Below are 14,496 nucleotides of genomic sequence, written 5' to 3' on the forward strand. Positions count from 1 at the left end.
CCTTTTTTCTTGTATTCTAAATGTGAAAAACAACTACTGATCCCATGAGCAAAGAGTTCCAGTAATGCAGATGTAAAAACAAAAACAAAGTTACGGTTAAAACAATCTTGCAATATGTTCCCCCCAAAATATGCTTTGTTCATCTTCGATTCTATTGTCTTCAACACTTTTCCAAAAGATAAAATATTCCATGTTTTCCTATTGTCTCTATTTTTGGGTCAAATAACAGTTAATAACCTTCCCTTATGAAACCTTTAAGTTGCAAAAGTTCCTTGCTCCTTTTTGAAGCTGGAAAACCAAGTCTCTCCTACAATTCACTTCACTGTTGCCTCTTTTTTTAAAAAATATGCATTTAGTACCTTTATCTCTTGACTCCGCCAGACAAATTCTCTATTGATCTTTTCTCAGCCAAATAAATTTACACACAAAGAATAGCAAACTACTCACCCAGTTGGGGAGCTTGGTTTAGCTTAGTTGGCTGAATGAAGCAGACTGACACTAAAGCATGGGTTCAGTTCCTGTACCGGCTGAGGGTTATGCCTGAAGGCTCTATCTTCTCAAACTTGCCCCTTGCCTGAGGTGTGGTGATCCTCGGATTGAATCACCACCAATCAGCTCTCCCCCTCAGAGGGAGCACACTATGGTCATCTTGGACTATGTGGTGACTTTACCTTTATTCCCCCAATAACAGCCATACCAACCCCTCCTCTTGCCAACCCCTCCTCCCTGAAAAAAAGACGTTCAACATAATGAAGCATCGCATGTAGAGGTTTGGGATAGAACTGAATAAAGCAGAGCCACAAAACACAAATCCACAACCATGTGGTAATGTTTGTGCTCAAATGATCACAAAATAACTGTGATCTTGCTTGAGCCAATCAAGTACAATCCGTACGAAGTTTGAAAACACATGAAGCAGTTTGCCATGATGACCAGACACCTGTATTAAAAGTTTATTACCATTACTGAGACTTGTTGTTTGTAGGTTATAGCTACCTGCAACAGGTAATATTCTGAATGTGTAAATGTCTGGAGGGGTTGGAGGATTAAAAAAAAATGATTGTTGTTGTGCCCAATGTAAAGTTTCGAAATTGAATATTTAAAACTAAGCCTGATTAGAAAATCTGAGATGTTGGTCAAATCTGTTTATTACTGAAATATGCAAGATATCACAATCATTCTGCAGCAATGGCACATAAAATACTTTTAAATGCCATCAGAGATAAGACTTTGGTTTCTCCTTGTCCTGTTCCCCACACTTACTGTGCTTCACAAGTGGTCAATTGGGGTCACTGTGCACAACTCAGTCGTGGTACTAACCAGTGTGCCCCAACTGAGCTGATGATCTTTGTGTTCTGACTTTAGAGGAACAAACTGCATTTGGGGAAGAAGAGTTTACCAAATGTGTTATGGTTAAGAAAACTTAAAATTGGCAAAACAACCACAGAAGATTTTTCTTGAAAGCTACAAGCTTGTGATCTGGTTTGCACTGTCTGCAAGGGTGTTGGAAGTATTAATAGCAATATGCTTGAAAAGGAAAGTATTGCATGGCCATGGAGGAGGAGTGGAGTTAACATATAGCAGTTTCAAGAGCTTACACAGGTCTATAGTGGCTTGAATGTCCTTAACATTTTAAGATAGAAAATGTCACCATGCTAAAAATGGTGACATTTCTCATCTCTTCCCTCTGTTTCCCCAAACATGTTTTCATGAATATTTGGGCACTGTTAAACAGGTGAGTGCAGCGAAGGTACATATCAGGTGAATATTGAGCAAAGATAATATTTCAACACTAAGCTATAAAATGTTCAATGGGAATTAATGGAAAGAGCTTCAATGAACTAGATCAAGGTTTGAAGTTTTGAATCCTGAGTCTTCAGGGTTTTTCCATGGTTGGAAGACAATCCTTGATGCGAGTGCTTGTTTAAAATTGATTTATGCTTTGTAACCAATTACAGATACGGAAATTTTGACCCTTCAAATGGAATTCTAAATTCTTCAGAAACGAATGTGGTAAACAGAGAGTAAGTTCAATCTAACAAGTCTGCTTCAATCAGAATGCAGGAGAGGTAGTGGAACATGTCTGAAGTATGAAAGTTAGTGGCACAGTGGATATCACTGGTTAGTAATCCAGAGAGTCAGAACAAAATCTGGGAATCCTGGTTTAAATCCCACCACAGCAGATGGTGAAATTTGAATTCAGTAAAAATCTGGAATGAATGATCTAGTGAACCAGATGGGTTTTACTACAATGGTTTCATGGTCATCAATGTCCTTTAGGGAAGGAAATCTTCTGTTTTTATATGATGAGCCCTACATGACTCCGGATCCACAGCGATTGTGGTTGACTTCCAAATGGCCTCCGAAATGGAGGGCAGTTACAGCTGGGTAATAAATGCTGGCCCAGCAATGCTCACAACCTGTAAAATGAATTTTTAAAAATGTTTTGAATCCTCAAAAGTGGACACTCTTCCTGACTATAGCAGTCACATTAAAGAAGCTATTAGCTGCCTTTAATATTTGTATAATTCCTAGAGATTTGAAAGCTTCTGTTTTAAAAACTGCATCGTCACAATACCTTCAATGGAACTATTATTTAGGTCTTGGATTTAAGGTTGATCTGGCACTGGTGGACAATGAAACAAGGATAAATATGTTGAAGAAATGGATCATCTCTGCTGCACCTGCTGCAGCCTCATTTTTAGTATCCTGTAAACTTCCTATGAAGGTTTTGAAGCAAATCATTCATTGCAGTCATACATCTAGAGTGGCTTACAATTATAGAATCCCTGTAGTGCTGAAGCAGGCCATTTGGCCCATCAGGCCCACCCTAAGAAGTATTCCTGTAACCTCCATGTGTTTACTCTGACACTTTTAATAACAGCCAAATGTCGATGCAACTGTTTCAATAACTTTTTTCCTGACCAATTGCTGGTGCAGAAACTGTGACAGTCCAAACCATGAGGAAAATCGTAATTGTTTTCCAGGGGCACTTGCAGTCATCAGACGGCAAGTTCAATCCAATGTGTAACCATATTCAGAAATTATGAAATATTAAAGAAATGAGTTTGCCGCTTCCTTCCACATCTCCCTTGCACGCTCTGTCTCTTCCCAGGTGCTGTTATCCATCTGGAGTGTGACAGATCAGCTTATCGAGGGTTTAAATGCCAAATCCTTAGTCTGCAAGGGTTTATTTTAAATGGCCAGATGCAAATGCTTGTTGGAAATTATTTAAGTTGTGCGTTTTGATGAATTGCAGGTATGGAAACCCCCACATCTCCAACTATATTGCAGACAGAAATTGTACTTCTCCAGGAACAATTGCAGTGATCGGAGAGTAAGTTAAATTCTGCTTCGTCCCAAACAATGCAAAACAATTGCTGGAGAGACAGAATTTCTTGTAAGATTATGTGGCAGCAATTTTCTGAATGCATTTCATGGAAGTGCCATTTTGGACAATAGCAATTGAATTAGACACTGTTTGACACATGAAAATATCTGTAATTTGTGATTGAAATTTTATGAACATCTGATCAAGTCTTATTGAGACTGTTAAGTGGGAGCTGATTTTCCTTCAGGCAATGGGACCCAAGGCTGCACGCTACCAATAGTGACCAGTTAAGAGACTGCAGCTGGGGCTACTATCCAATTTAGGATGCAGCCTCGTCCCAAGAACTTCTGGTCCAATCAGATGGATGGCAAATTAACAGCCTCTCCTCCAGATGTTTAATGGGTTTAATTTTGAATGCAAATACATGCTTAACCTGCATCATGACCACAGCCAAACTGCATGTTAGTTTCAATGCCATGTTCTTCAGAAACCAACTCGGTCAAGAAATAACTTTGATCCAATGTCTGACTAAACTCTACTTCATTCAGAATCTGTGTAAAAGGGAATTGCTCGCACTTCCTGTAAGAATCACGAAGGAACAGCTTCATGTAATAGTGTAGTGAAAACCATTCCAGAACGCAACAATCACATTACTGACTCTCTCTGCATTTGTCTTCTTCCTCAACATCTCTAAACGAAAAAATACATTGTACAGAACAAAAGGTGATGTGGTAGTGCAAACCAGCTGATCAAAAGTTGAAATATTGAATCCCAGAGTTTCCTGTTTTTTTAAATGATGGCCACTTGTGGATGCAAGCGTTTGTTTAAAATCACTTTACTTTGTGACGAATTGCAGCGACAGAAACAGTGACAGTCCAAATGGTGAGGAAAATGGAAATCGTGTTTTTTCAGGAACCATTGCAGTCATCGGACAGTAAGTTTAATCTGATGTGTGACAACGATTTGTTCTTTCAGAACACCACAATGTAAATGTGAATGGTTGGGGAGCTAGCAGTTCCTGTAGGTAATGTAGGAACTTGCTCATAAAGGCATGTAATAGTGCAGCAAACACCATCTAGACCACAGCAATCACATGAAAGGAACTGACTGAGATCCTGGCACAGTAGCACAAGGAAGGGTTGGCACTGCTGCTGCTTCACAGTGCCAGTGACCCAGTTCGATTCCTGGCTTGGGTCACTGTCTGTGTGAAGTTTGTACTTTCTCCCTGTGTCTGTGTGGGTTTCCTCCCACATTCTGAAAGATGTACTGGTTAGGTGCAGTGACCCGAACAGATGCCAGACTATGATGATGAGGGGAATTTCACAGTAACTTAATTGCAGTGCTAATGTAAGCTTTATTTGTGAGTAATAATGTTTTTGCACTATTCCTAGAGGTAGTTTTTAACTTTTTGTGAGTGTCTTTTTTGGGGCGATGGGGGGCAGAAAAGGATAGGAGGAGATAGAAAGAAGGGGAGACTTTGTGAGTGATGGCAAAGCCCTGCTGCAGGTTCTGAAGTGGCCTTGGACGCAGGGCAGCATGTTGCTGCGGGTGACCATCTGATCAAGGTTTGAAATACTGCATCCTCAATTTAAGTGGGGGGAGAAGGCGGGTGGGTAGTTTAATGGGTTTAATTCTGATTGCAAGTACTTGCTTAAAATGATGTGCTTTATGACCAAGCCGTGAAAACTTTGACAGTCCAAAGTGCGAGAAAGATAGAAAGTCATGTTCTTCAGAAACCAACTCAGTCAGAAATTTGATCCAATATCTGACTAAACTCTGCGTCATTCAGAATTTCTGTAAAAGGGAATTGCTGGTGCTTCCTGCAAGAATCATGGAGGAACAGCTTCATATAATAGTGTAGTGAAAACTATTCCAGACCACAACAATCACATTACTGTCTCTCTCTGCATTTGTCTTATTCCTCAACATTTCTAAATGAAAAATACATTAGTACAGAACAAAAGATGATGCATTAAAGCAAACAAGCTGATCAAAGGTTGAAATATTGAATCCCAGAGTCTACTGTTTTTTTAAATGATGGCCACTCGTGGATGCAAGCGTTTGTTTAAAATCACTTTTCTTTGTGACCAATTGCACCTGCAGAAACTGTGACATTCCAAATGGTGAGGGAAATGGAAATCGTGTTTCTCCAGGAATCATTGCAGTACTTGGAAAGTAAGTTTAATCTGATGTGTGACAGCAATTCCATTTAATTCAGAACACCACAATGTAAATGTGAATGGTTGGGGAGCTAGCAGTTCCTGTAGGTAATGTAGGAACTTGGTCATGAAGGCACGTAATAGTGCAGCAAACACCATCTAGACCACAGCAATCACATGAGAGGAACTGACTGAGGTCCTGGCACAGTAGCACAGTGGTTAGCACTGCTGCTTCACAGTGCCAGTGACCCAGATCGATTCCTGGCGTGGATCACTGTCTGTATGAAGTTAGTACCTTCTCCCTGCGTCTGTGTGGGTTTCCTCCCACATTCTGAAAGATGTACTGGTTAGGTGCATTGACCCGAACAGATGAAAGACTATGATGATGAGGGGAATTTCACAGTAACTTCATTGCAGTGCTAATGTAAGCATTATTTGTGAGTAATAACGTTTTTGCATTATTCCTAGAGGTAGATTTTAACTTTTTGAGAGTGTCTTTTTTGGGGGTTTGGGGGGCAGAAAAGGACAGGAGGAGTCAGAAAGAAGGGGAGATTTTGTGAGTGATGGCAAAGCCCTGCTGCTGGTTCTGAAGTGGCCTTGGACCCAGGGCAACATGTTGCTGCGGGTGGCCAGCTCTCATGAACCTGATCCAATAAATGGTGTTGCCTGGTCTCAGACTGCCTGTCTAATCACTGGGATGTCACCTCAGGAACTGCTCGTTCAGTGGTACTGGTCTCCATTGCTGAGGTTGCCTCCAGAATAGGCCAGGATTTACCCGGTGATTTCCCCAAGTGGTGGGCATGGTTGGCTTGGGCAAAATGCCTGTGGAGGTAGCGAGTAATGGGCTACTTTTTTATCCATACATGGGATGTGGGTGTCACCACCTGGGCCGGCATTTATTGCCCATCCCTATTTGCCTTCCAGAAGATGGTGGTGAGCTGCCTTCTTGAACTGCTATTGTCCCTGAAGTCCACTGATGCCCACTTCTGATCTTATGGGGAGAAGGTCATTGAATGAAGTAGTTGAAGATGGCTGGGCCGAAGACACGCTCTCTTCTGAGGAACTCATGCAGTGATGTCCTAGGACTGAATTGACAGACCTCTAACAAGCACAACCTTTCTGCTGGTTACAAGTCCAGCCAAAAGAGAGTTTTACCCCTGATTTCCCATTGATTCCAGTATTTCCTGGGTTCCTTGATATCGATGGCAGCCACTCTGAACTTGCCTCTTGATTTCAATTCTTTGTGCCTGTTTGAACTAAAGTTGTAATGTTGCCAGATGCTAAGTGACCCTGATTGAATTCAAACTGAACACAACACAAGTCATGCAGTGTAGCATAACTGTTGATGACCCCTTCCATCACTTCACTTCAAAGTAGACTGATGAGGTGATGATTTGCTGAGCTGCATTTTGTGTGCCGAACCTACCTGGGCACATTTCCATGTTTTTGGGTAGATACCGGTGTTGTAGTTGGACTGGGACAGCAAATTCTCAAGCACAAATCTTCAATACTATTGGTGTAATGTTGTTGGGGTCATTACTTTTTGAGGTAACCAGTGACTTCAGATGTTTCTTTACATAAAGTAAATCAAATTTGCTGAAGACAGGCACCGATGATGCTTGTGTCATCGGTGCCTGTCTTCTGGGCAAAGATTATCGCAAATGCTGCTTCAGCTTTGTCTTTTGCACAGATGTGCTGGGAATGGGGTTAATTGTGGACTTGCCTCTTCCAGTGAGTTTTTTAATTGTCCATTGCTATTCATGATTAGATGTGGCAAGACTGCAGAGCTTGATGCACAGTCTATCACCTTGATGTTTATGTTATTGGGCAGCAAATAGCCCTGTGTTGTAGTTTCACCAGACTGACGTGAGATTTTTACTTCAGCCTGATGCTTCTCCTGACTTGTCCTGTTGTACACTACTTTCAACTAGGGTTGATCCCCTAAGCTTGACTATAATAGTGAGGTATTTGTCAGGCCATGTGTGTCCTGTTCGACAAGGCCAGCTGATCAAGGTTTGAAATACTGCATCTTCAATTTAAGTGGGGGGGTAGTTTAATGGGTTTAATTCTGATTGCAAGTACTTGCTTAAAATGACGTGCTTTATGACCAAGCCATGAAAACTTTGACAGTCCAAAGTGCAAGGAAGATAGAAAGTCATGTTCTTCAGAAACCAACTCAGTCAAGAAATTTGATCCAATATCGGACTAAACTCTGCTTCATTCAGAATCTGTGTAAACGGGAATTGCTTGCGCTTCCTGTAAGAATCATGTAGGGACAGCTTCATATAATAGTGTAGTGAAAACCATTCCAGACCACAACAATCACATTACTGACTCTCTCTGCATTTGTCTTATTCCTCAACATTTCTAAATGAAAAAATACATTGTACAGAACAAAAGGTGATGTGTTAGTGCAAACCAGCTGATCAAAGGTTGAAATATTGAATCCCAAAGTCTCCTGTTTTTCAAATGATGGCCACTTGTGGATGCAAGCGTTTGTTTAAAATCACTTTACTTTGTGACCAGTTGCAGCTACAGAAACTGTGACAGAGCAAATGGTGAGGAAAATGGAAATCGTGTTTTTTCAGGAACCATTGCAGTCATCGGACAGTAAGTTTAATCTGATGTGCGACAACGGTTTCTTCTTTCGGAACACCACAATGTAAATGTGAATGGTTGGGGAGCTAGCAGTTCCTGTAGGTAATGTAGGAACTTGCTCATAAAGGCATGTAATAGTGCAGCAAACACCATCTAGACCACAGCAATCACTTGAAAGGAACTGACTGAGATCCTGGCACGGTAGCACAAGGAAGGGTTGGCACTGCTGCTGCTTCACAGTGCCAGTGACCCAGTTCGATTCCTGGCTTGGGTCACTGTCTGTGTGAAGTTTGTACTTTCTCCCTGTGTCTGTGTGGGTTTCCTCCCACATTCTGAAGGATGTACTGGTTAGGTGCAGTGACCCGAACAGATGAAAGACTATGATGACAAGGGGAATTTCACAGTAACTTAATTGCAGTGCTAATGTAAGCTTTATTTGTGAGTAATGATGTTTTTGCATTATTCCTAGAGGTAGTTTTTAACTTTTTATGGATGTCTTTTTTGGGGGGATGGGAGGCAGAAAAGGACAGGAGGAGACAGAAAGAAGGGGAGATTTTGTGAGTGATGGCAAAGCCCTGCTGCAGGTTCTGAAGTGGCCTTGGACGCAGGGCAGCATGTTGCTGCGGGTGACCAGCTGATCAAGGTTTGAAATACTGCATCCTCAATTTAAGTGGGGGGTGGGAGGCGTTTAATGGGTTTAATTCTGATTGCAAGTACTTGCTTAAAATGATGTGCTTTATGACCCAGCCATAAAAACTTTGACAGTCCAAAGTGTGAGAAAGATAGAAAGTTATGTTCTTCAGAAACCAACTCAGTCAGAAATTTGATCCAATATCTGACTAAACTGTGCTTCATTCAGAATTTGTGTAAAAGGGAATTGCTGGCGCTTCCTGCAAGAATCATGGAGGAACAGCTTCATATAATAGTGTAGTGAAAACTATTCCAGACCACAACAATCACATTACTGTCTCTCTCTGCATTTGTCTTATTCCTCAACATTTCTAAATGAAAAATACATTAGTACAGAACAAAAGATGATGCATTAAAGCAAACAAGCTGATCAAAGGTTGAAATATTGAATCCCAGAGTCTCCTGTTTTTTTAAATGATGGCCACTTGTGGATGCAAGCGTTTGTTTAAAATCACTTTTCTTTGTGACCTATTGCACCTGCAGAAACAGTGACATTCCAAATGGTGAGGGAAATGGAAATCGTGTTTCTCCAGGAACCATTGCAGTACTTGGAAAGTAAGTTTAATCTGATGTGTGACAGCAATTCCATTTAATTCAGAACACCACAATGTAAATGTGAATGGTTGGGGAGCTTAGCAGTTCCTGTAGGTAATGTAGGAACTTGGTCATGAAGGCACGTAATAGTGCAGCAAACACCATCTAGACCACAGCAATCACATGAGAGGAACTGACTGAGGTCCTGGCACAGTAGCACAGTGGTTAGCACTGCTGCTTCACAGCGCCAGTGACCCAGATCGATTCCTGGCTTGGGTCACTGTCAGTGTGAAGTTAGTACCTTCTCCTTGCGTCTGTGTGGGTTTCCTCCCACATTCTGAAAGATGTACTGGTTAGGTGCATTGACCCGAACAGATGAAAGACTATGATGATGAGGGGAATTTCACAGTAACTTAATTGCAGTGCTAATGTAAGCATTATTTGTGAGTAGTAACATTTTTGCATTATTCCTAGAGGTAGATTTTAACTTTTTGTGAGTGTCTTTTTTGGGGGTTTGGGGGGCAGAAAAGGATAGGAGGAGTCAGAAAGAAGGGGAGATTTTGTGAGTGATGGCAAAGCCCTGCTGCTGGTTCTGAAGTGGCCTTGGACCCAGGGCAACATGTTGCTGCGGGTGGCCAGCTCTCATGAACCTGATCCAATAAATGGTGTTGCCTGGTCTCAGACTGCCTGTCTAATCACTGGGATGTCACCTCAGGAACTGCTCGTTCAGTGGTACTGGTCTCCATTGCTGAGGTTGCCTCCAGAATAGGCCAGGATTTACCCGGTGATTTCCCCAAGTGGTGGGCATGGTTGGCTTGGGCAAAATGCCTGTGGAGGTAGCGAGTAATGGGCTACTTTTTTATCCATACATGGGATGTGGGTGTCACCACCTGGGCCGGCATTTATTGCCCATCCCTATTTGCCTTCCAGAAGATGGTGGTGAGCTGCCTTCTTGAACTGCTATTGTCCCTGAAGTCCACTGATGCCCACTTCTGATCTTATGGGGAGAAGGTCATTGAATGAAGTAGTTGAAGATGGCTGGGCCGAAGACACGCACTCTTCTGAGGAACTCACGCAGTGATGTCCTAGGACTGAACTGACAGACCTCTAACAAGCACAACCTTTCTGCTGGTTACAAGTCCAGCCAAAAGAGAGTTTTACCCCTGATTTCCCATTGATTCCAGTATTTCCTGGGTTCCTTGATATCGATGGCAGCCACTCTGAACTTGCCTCTTGATTTCAATTCTTTGTGCCTGTTTGAACTAAAGTTGTAATGTTGCCAGATGCTAAGTGACCCTGACTGAATTCAAACTGAACACAACACAAGTCATGCAGTGTAGCATAACTGTTGATGACCCCTTCCATCACTTCACTTCAAAGTAGACTGATGAGGTGATGATTTGCTGAGCTGCATTTTGTGTGCAGAACCTACCTGGGCACATTTCCATGTTTTTGGGTAGATACCGGTGTTGTAGTTGGACTGGGACAGCAAATTCTCAAGCACAAATCTTCAATACTATTGGTGTAATGTTGTTGGGGTCATTACTTTTTGAGGTAACCAGTGACTTCAGATGTTTCTTTACATAAAGTAAATCAAATTTGCTGAAGACAGGCACCGATGATGCTTGTGTCATCGGTGCCTGTCTTCTGGGCAAAGATTATCGCAAATGCTGCTTCAGCTTTGTCTTTTGCACAGATGTGCTGGGAATGGGGTTAATTGTGGACTTGCCTCTTCCAGTGAGTTTTTTAATTGTCCATTGCTATTCATGATTAGATGTGGCAAGACTGCAGAGCTTGATGCACAGTCTATCACCTTGATGTTTACGTTATTGGGCAGCAAATAGCCCTGTGTTGTAGTTTCACCAGACTGACGTGAGATTTTTACTTCAGCCTGATGCTTCTCCTGACTTGTCCTGTTGTACACTACTTTCAACTAGGGTTGATCCCCTAAGCTTGACTATAATAGTGAGGTATTTGTCAGGCCATGTGTGTCCTGTTCGACAAGGCCAGCTGATCAAGGTTTGAAATACTGCATCTTCAATTTAAGTGGGGGGGTAGTTTAATGGGTTTAATTCTGATTGCAAGTACTTGCTTAAAATGACGTGCTTTATGACCAAGCCATGAAAACTTTGACAGTCCAAAGTGCAAGGAAGATAGAAAGTCATGTTCTTCAGAAACCAACTCAGTCAAGAAATTTGATCCAATATCTGACTAAACTCTGCTTCATTCAGAATCTGTGTAAACGGGAATTGCTTGCGCTTCCTGTAAGAATCATGTAGGGACAGCTTCATATAATAGTGTAGTGAAAACCATTCCAGACCACAACAATCACATTACTGACTCTCTCTGCATTTGTCTTATTCCTCAACATTTCTAAATGAAAAAATACATTGTACAGAACAAAAGGTGATGTGTTAGTGCAAACCAGCTGATCAAAGGTTGAAATATTGAATCCCAGAGTCTCCTGTTTTTCAAATGATGGCCACTTGTGGATGCAAGCGTTTGTTTAAAATCACTTTACTTTGTGACCAGTTGCAGCTACAGAAACTGTGACAGAGCAAATGGTGAGGAAAATGGAAATCGTGTTTTTTCAGGAACCATTGCAGTCATCGGACAGTAAGTTTAATCTGATGTGCGACAACGGTTTCTTCTTTCGAAACACCACAATGTAAATGTGAATGGTTGGGGAGCTAGCAGTTCCTGTAGGTAATGTAGGAACTTGCTCATAAAGGCATGTAATAGTGCAGCAAACACCATCTAGACCACAGCAATCACTTGAAAGGAACTGACTGAGATCCTGGCACGGTAGCACAAGGAAGGGTTGGCACTGCTGCTGCTTCACAGTGCCAGTGACCCAGTTCGATTCCTGGCTTGGGTCACTGTCTGTGTGAAGTTTGTACTTTCTCCCTGTGTCTGTGTGGGTTTCCTCCCACATTCTGAAGGATGTACTGGTTAGGTGCAGTGACCCGAACAGATGAAAGACTATGATGACAAGGGGAATTTCACAGTAACTTAATTGCAGTGCTAATGTAAGCTTTATTTGTGAGTAATGATGTTTTTGCATTATTCCTAGAGGTAGTTTTTAACTTTTTATGGATGTCTTTTTTGGGGGGATGGGAGGCAGAAAAGGACAGGAGGAGACAGAAAGAAGGGGAGATTTTGTGAGTGATGGCAAAGCCCTGCTGCAGGTTCTGAAGTGGCCTTGGACGCAGGGCAGCATGTTGCTGCGGGTGACCAGCTGATCAAGGTTTGAAATACTGCATCCTCAATTTAAGTGGGGGGTGGGAGGCGTTTAATGGGTTTAATTCTGATTGCAAGTACTTGCTTAAAATGATGTGCTTTATGACCCAGCCATAAAAACTTTGACAGTCCAAAGTGCGAGAAAGTTAGAAAGTCATGTTCTTCAGAAACCAACTCAGTCAGAAATTTGATCCAATATCTGACTAAACTGTGCTTCATTCAGAATTTGTGTAAAAGGGAATTGCTGGCGCTTCCTGCAAGAATCATGGAGGAACAGCTTCATATAATAGTGTAGTGAAAACTATTCCAGACCACAACAATCACATTACTGTCTCTCTCTGCATTTGTCTTATTCCTCAACATTTCTAAATGAAAAATACATTAGTACAGAACAAAAGATGATGCATTAAAGCAAACCAGCTGATCAAAGGTTGAAATATTGAATCCCAGAGTCTCCTGTTTTTTTAAATGATGGCCACTTGTGGATGCAAGCGTTTGTTTAAAATCACTTTTCTTTGTGACCTATTGCACCTGCAGAAATTGTGACATTCCAAATGGTGAGGGAAATGGAAATCGTGTTTCTCCAGGAATCATTGCAGTACTTGGAAAGTAAGTTTAATCTGATGTGTGACAGCAATTCCATTTAATTCAGAACACCACAATGTAAATGTGAATGGTTGGGGAGCTTAGCAGTTCCTGTAGGTAATGTAGGAACTTGGTCATGAAGGCACGTAATAGTGCAGCAAACACCATCTAGACCACAGCAATCACATGAGAGGAACTGACTGAGGTCCTGGCACAGTAGCACAGTGGTTAGCACTGCTGCTTCACAGCGCCAGTGACCCAGATCGATTCCTGGCTTGGGTCACTGTCAGTGTGAAGTTAGTACCTTCTCCTTGCGTCTGTGTGGGTTTCCTCCCACATTCTGAAAGATGTACTGGTTAGGTGCATTGACCCGAACAGATGAAAGACTATGATGATGAGGGGAATTTCACAGTAACTTAATTGCAGTGCTAATGTAAGCATTATTTGTGAGTAGTAACATTTTTGCATTATTCCTAGAGGTAGATTTTAACTTTTTGTGAGTGTCTTTTTTGGGGGTTTGGGGGGCAGAAAAGGATAGGAGGAGTCAGAAAGAAGGGGAGATTTTGTGAGTGATGGCAAAGCCCTGCTGCTGGTTCTGAAGTGGCCTTGGACCCAGGGCAACATGTTGCTGCGGGTGGCCAGCTCTCATGAACCTGATCCAATAAATGGTGTTGCCTGGTCTCAGACTGCCTGTCTAATCACTGGGATGTCACCTCAGGAACTGCTCGTTCAGTGGTACTGGTCTCCATTGCTGAGGTTGCCTCCAGAATAGGCCAGGATTTACCCGGTGATTTCCCCAAGTGGTGGGCATGGTTGGCTTGGGCAAAATGCCTGTGGAGGTAGCGAGTAATGGGCTACTTTTTTATCCATACATGGGATGTGGGTGTCACCACCTGGGCCGGCATTTATTGCCCATCCCTATTTGCCTTCCAGAAGATGGTGGTGAGCTGCCTTCTTGAACTGCTATTGTCCCTGAAGTCCACTGATGCCCACTTCTGATCTTATGGGGAGAAGGTCATTGAATGAAGTAGTTGAAGATGGCTGGGCCGAAGACACGCACTCTTCTGAGGAACTCACGCAGTGATGTCCTAGGACTGAACTGACAGACCTCTAACAAGCACAACCTTTCTGCTGGTTACAAGTCCAGCCAAAAGAGAGTTTTACCCCTGATTTCCCATTGATTCCAGTATTTCCTGGGTTCCTTGATATCGATGGCAGCCACTCTGAACTTGCCTCTTGATTTCAATTCTTTGTGCCTGTTTGAACTAAAGTTGTAATGTTGCCAGATGCTAAGTGACCCTGACTGAATTCAAACTGAACACAACACAAGTCATGCAGTGTAGCATAACTGTTGATGAC

At 42.2% G+C, this 14,496-nt stretch overlaps 1 protein-coding gene across 1 annotated transcript in view; it reads left to right on the forward strand.

The window, feature by feature from the left end:
• Positions 1 to 14,496, forward strand: part of LOC145348584 (uncharacterized) — a 151,422-nt gene that overhangs the window by 25,051 nt on the left and 111,875 nt on the right. Inside the window, exons 7-15 of the mRNA XM_080196772.1 lie at positions 1,959 to 2,023; positions 2,934 to 3,009; positions 3,260 to 3,337; positions 4,188 to 4,265; positions 5,435 to 5,506; positions 8,017 to 8,100; positions 9,262 to 9,333; positions 11,845 to 11,928; positions 13,090 to 13,161. Coding sequence (XP_080052898.1) covers positions 1,959 to 2,023; positions 2,934 to 3,009; positions 3,260 to 3,337; positions 4,188 to 4,265; positions 5,435 to 5,506; positions 8,017 to 8,100; positions 9,262 to 9,333; positions 11,845 to 11,928; positions 13,090 to 13,161 — 681 coding nt within the window. The remainder of the gene's footprint in view (positions 1 to 1,958; positions 2,024 to 2,933; positions 3,010 to 3,259; positions 3,338 to 4,187; positions 4,266 to 5,434; positions 5,507 to 8,016; positions 8,101 to 9,261; positions 9,334 to 11,844; positions 11,929 to 13,089; positions 13,162 to 14,496) is intronic.

The sequence above is a fragment of the Carcharhinus amblyrhynchos genome, chromosome 9 (assembly GCF_965287045.1).
Source record: "Carcharhinus amblyrhynchos chromosome 9, sCarAmb.v2.hapA, whole genome shotgun sequence".
NCBI classification, from domain to species: Eukaryota; Metazoa; Chordata; class Chondrichthyes; order Carcharhiniformes; family Carcharhinidae; genus Carcharhinus; species Carcharhinus amblyrhynchos.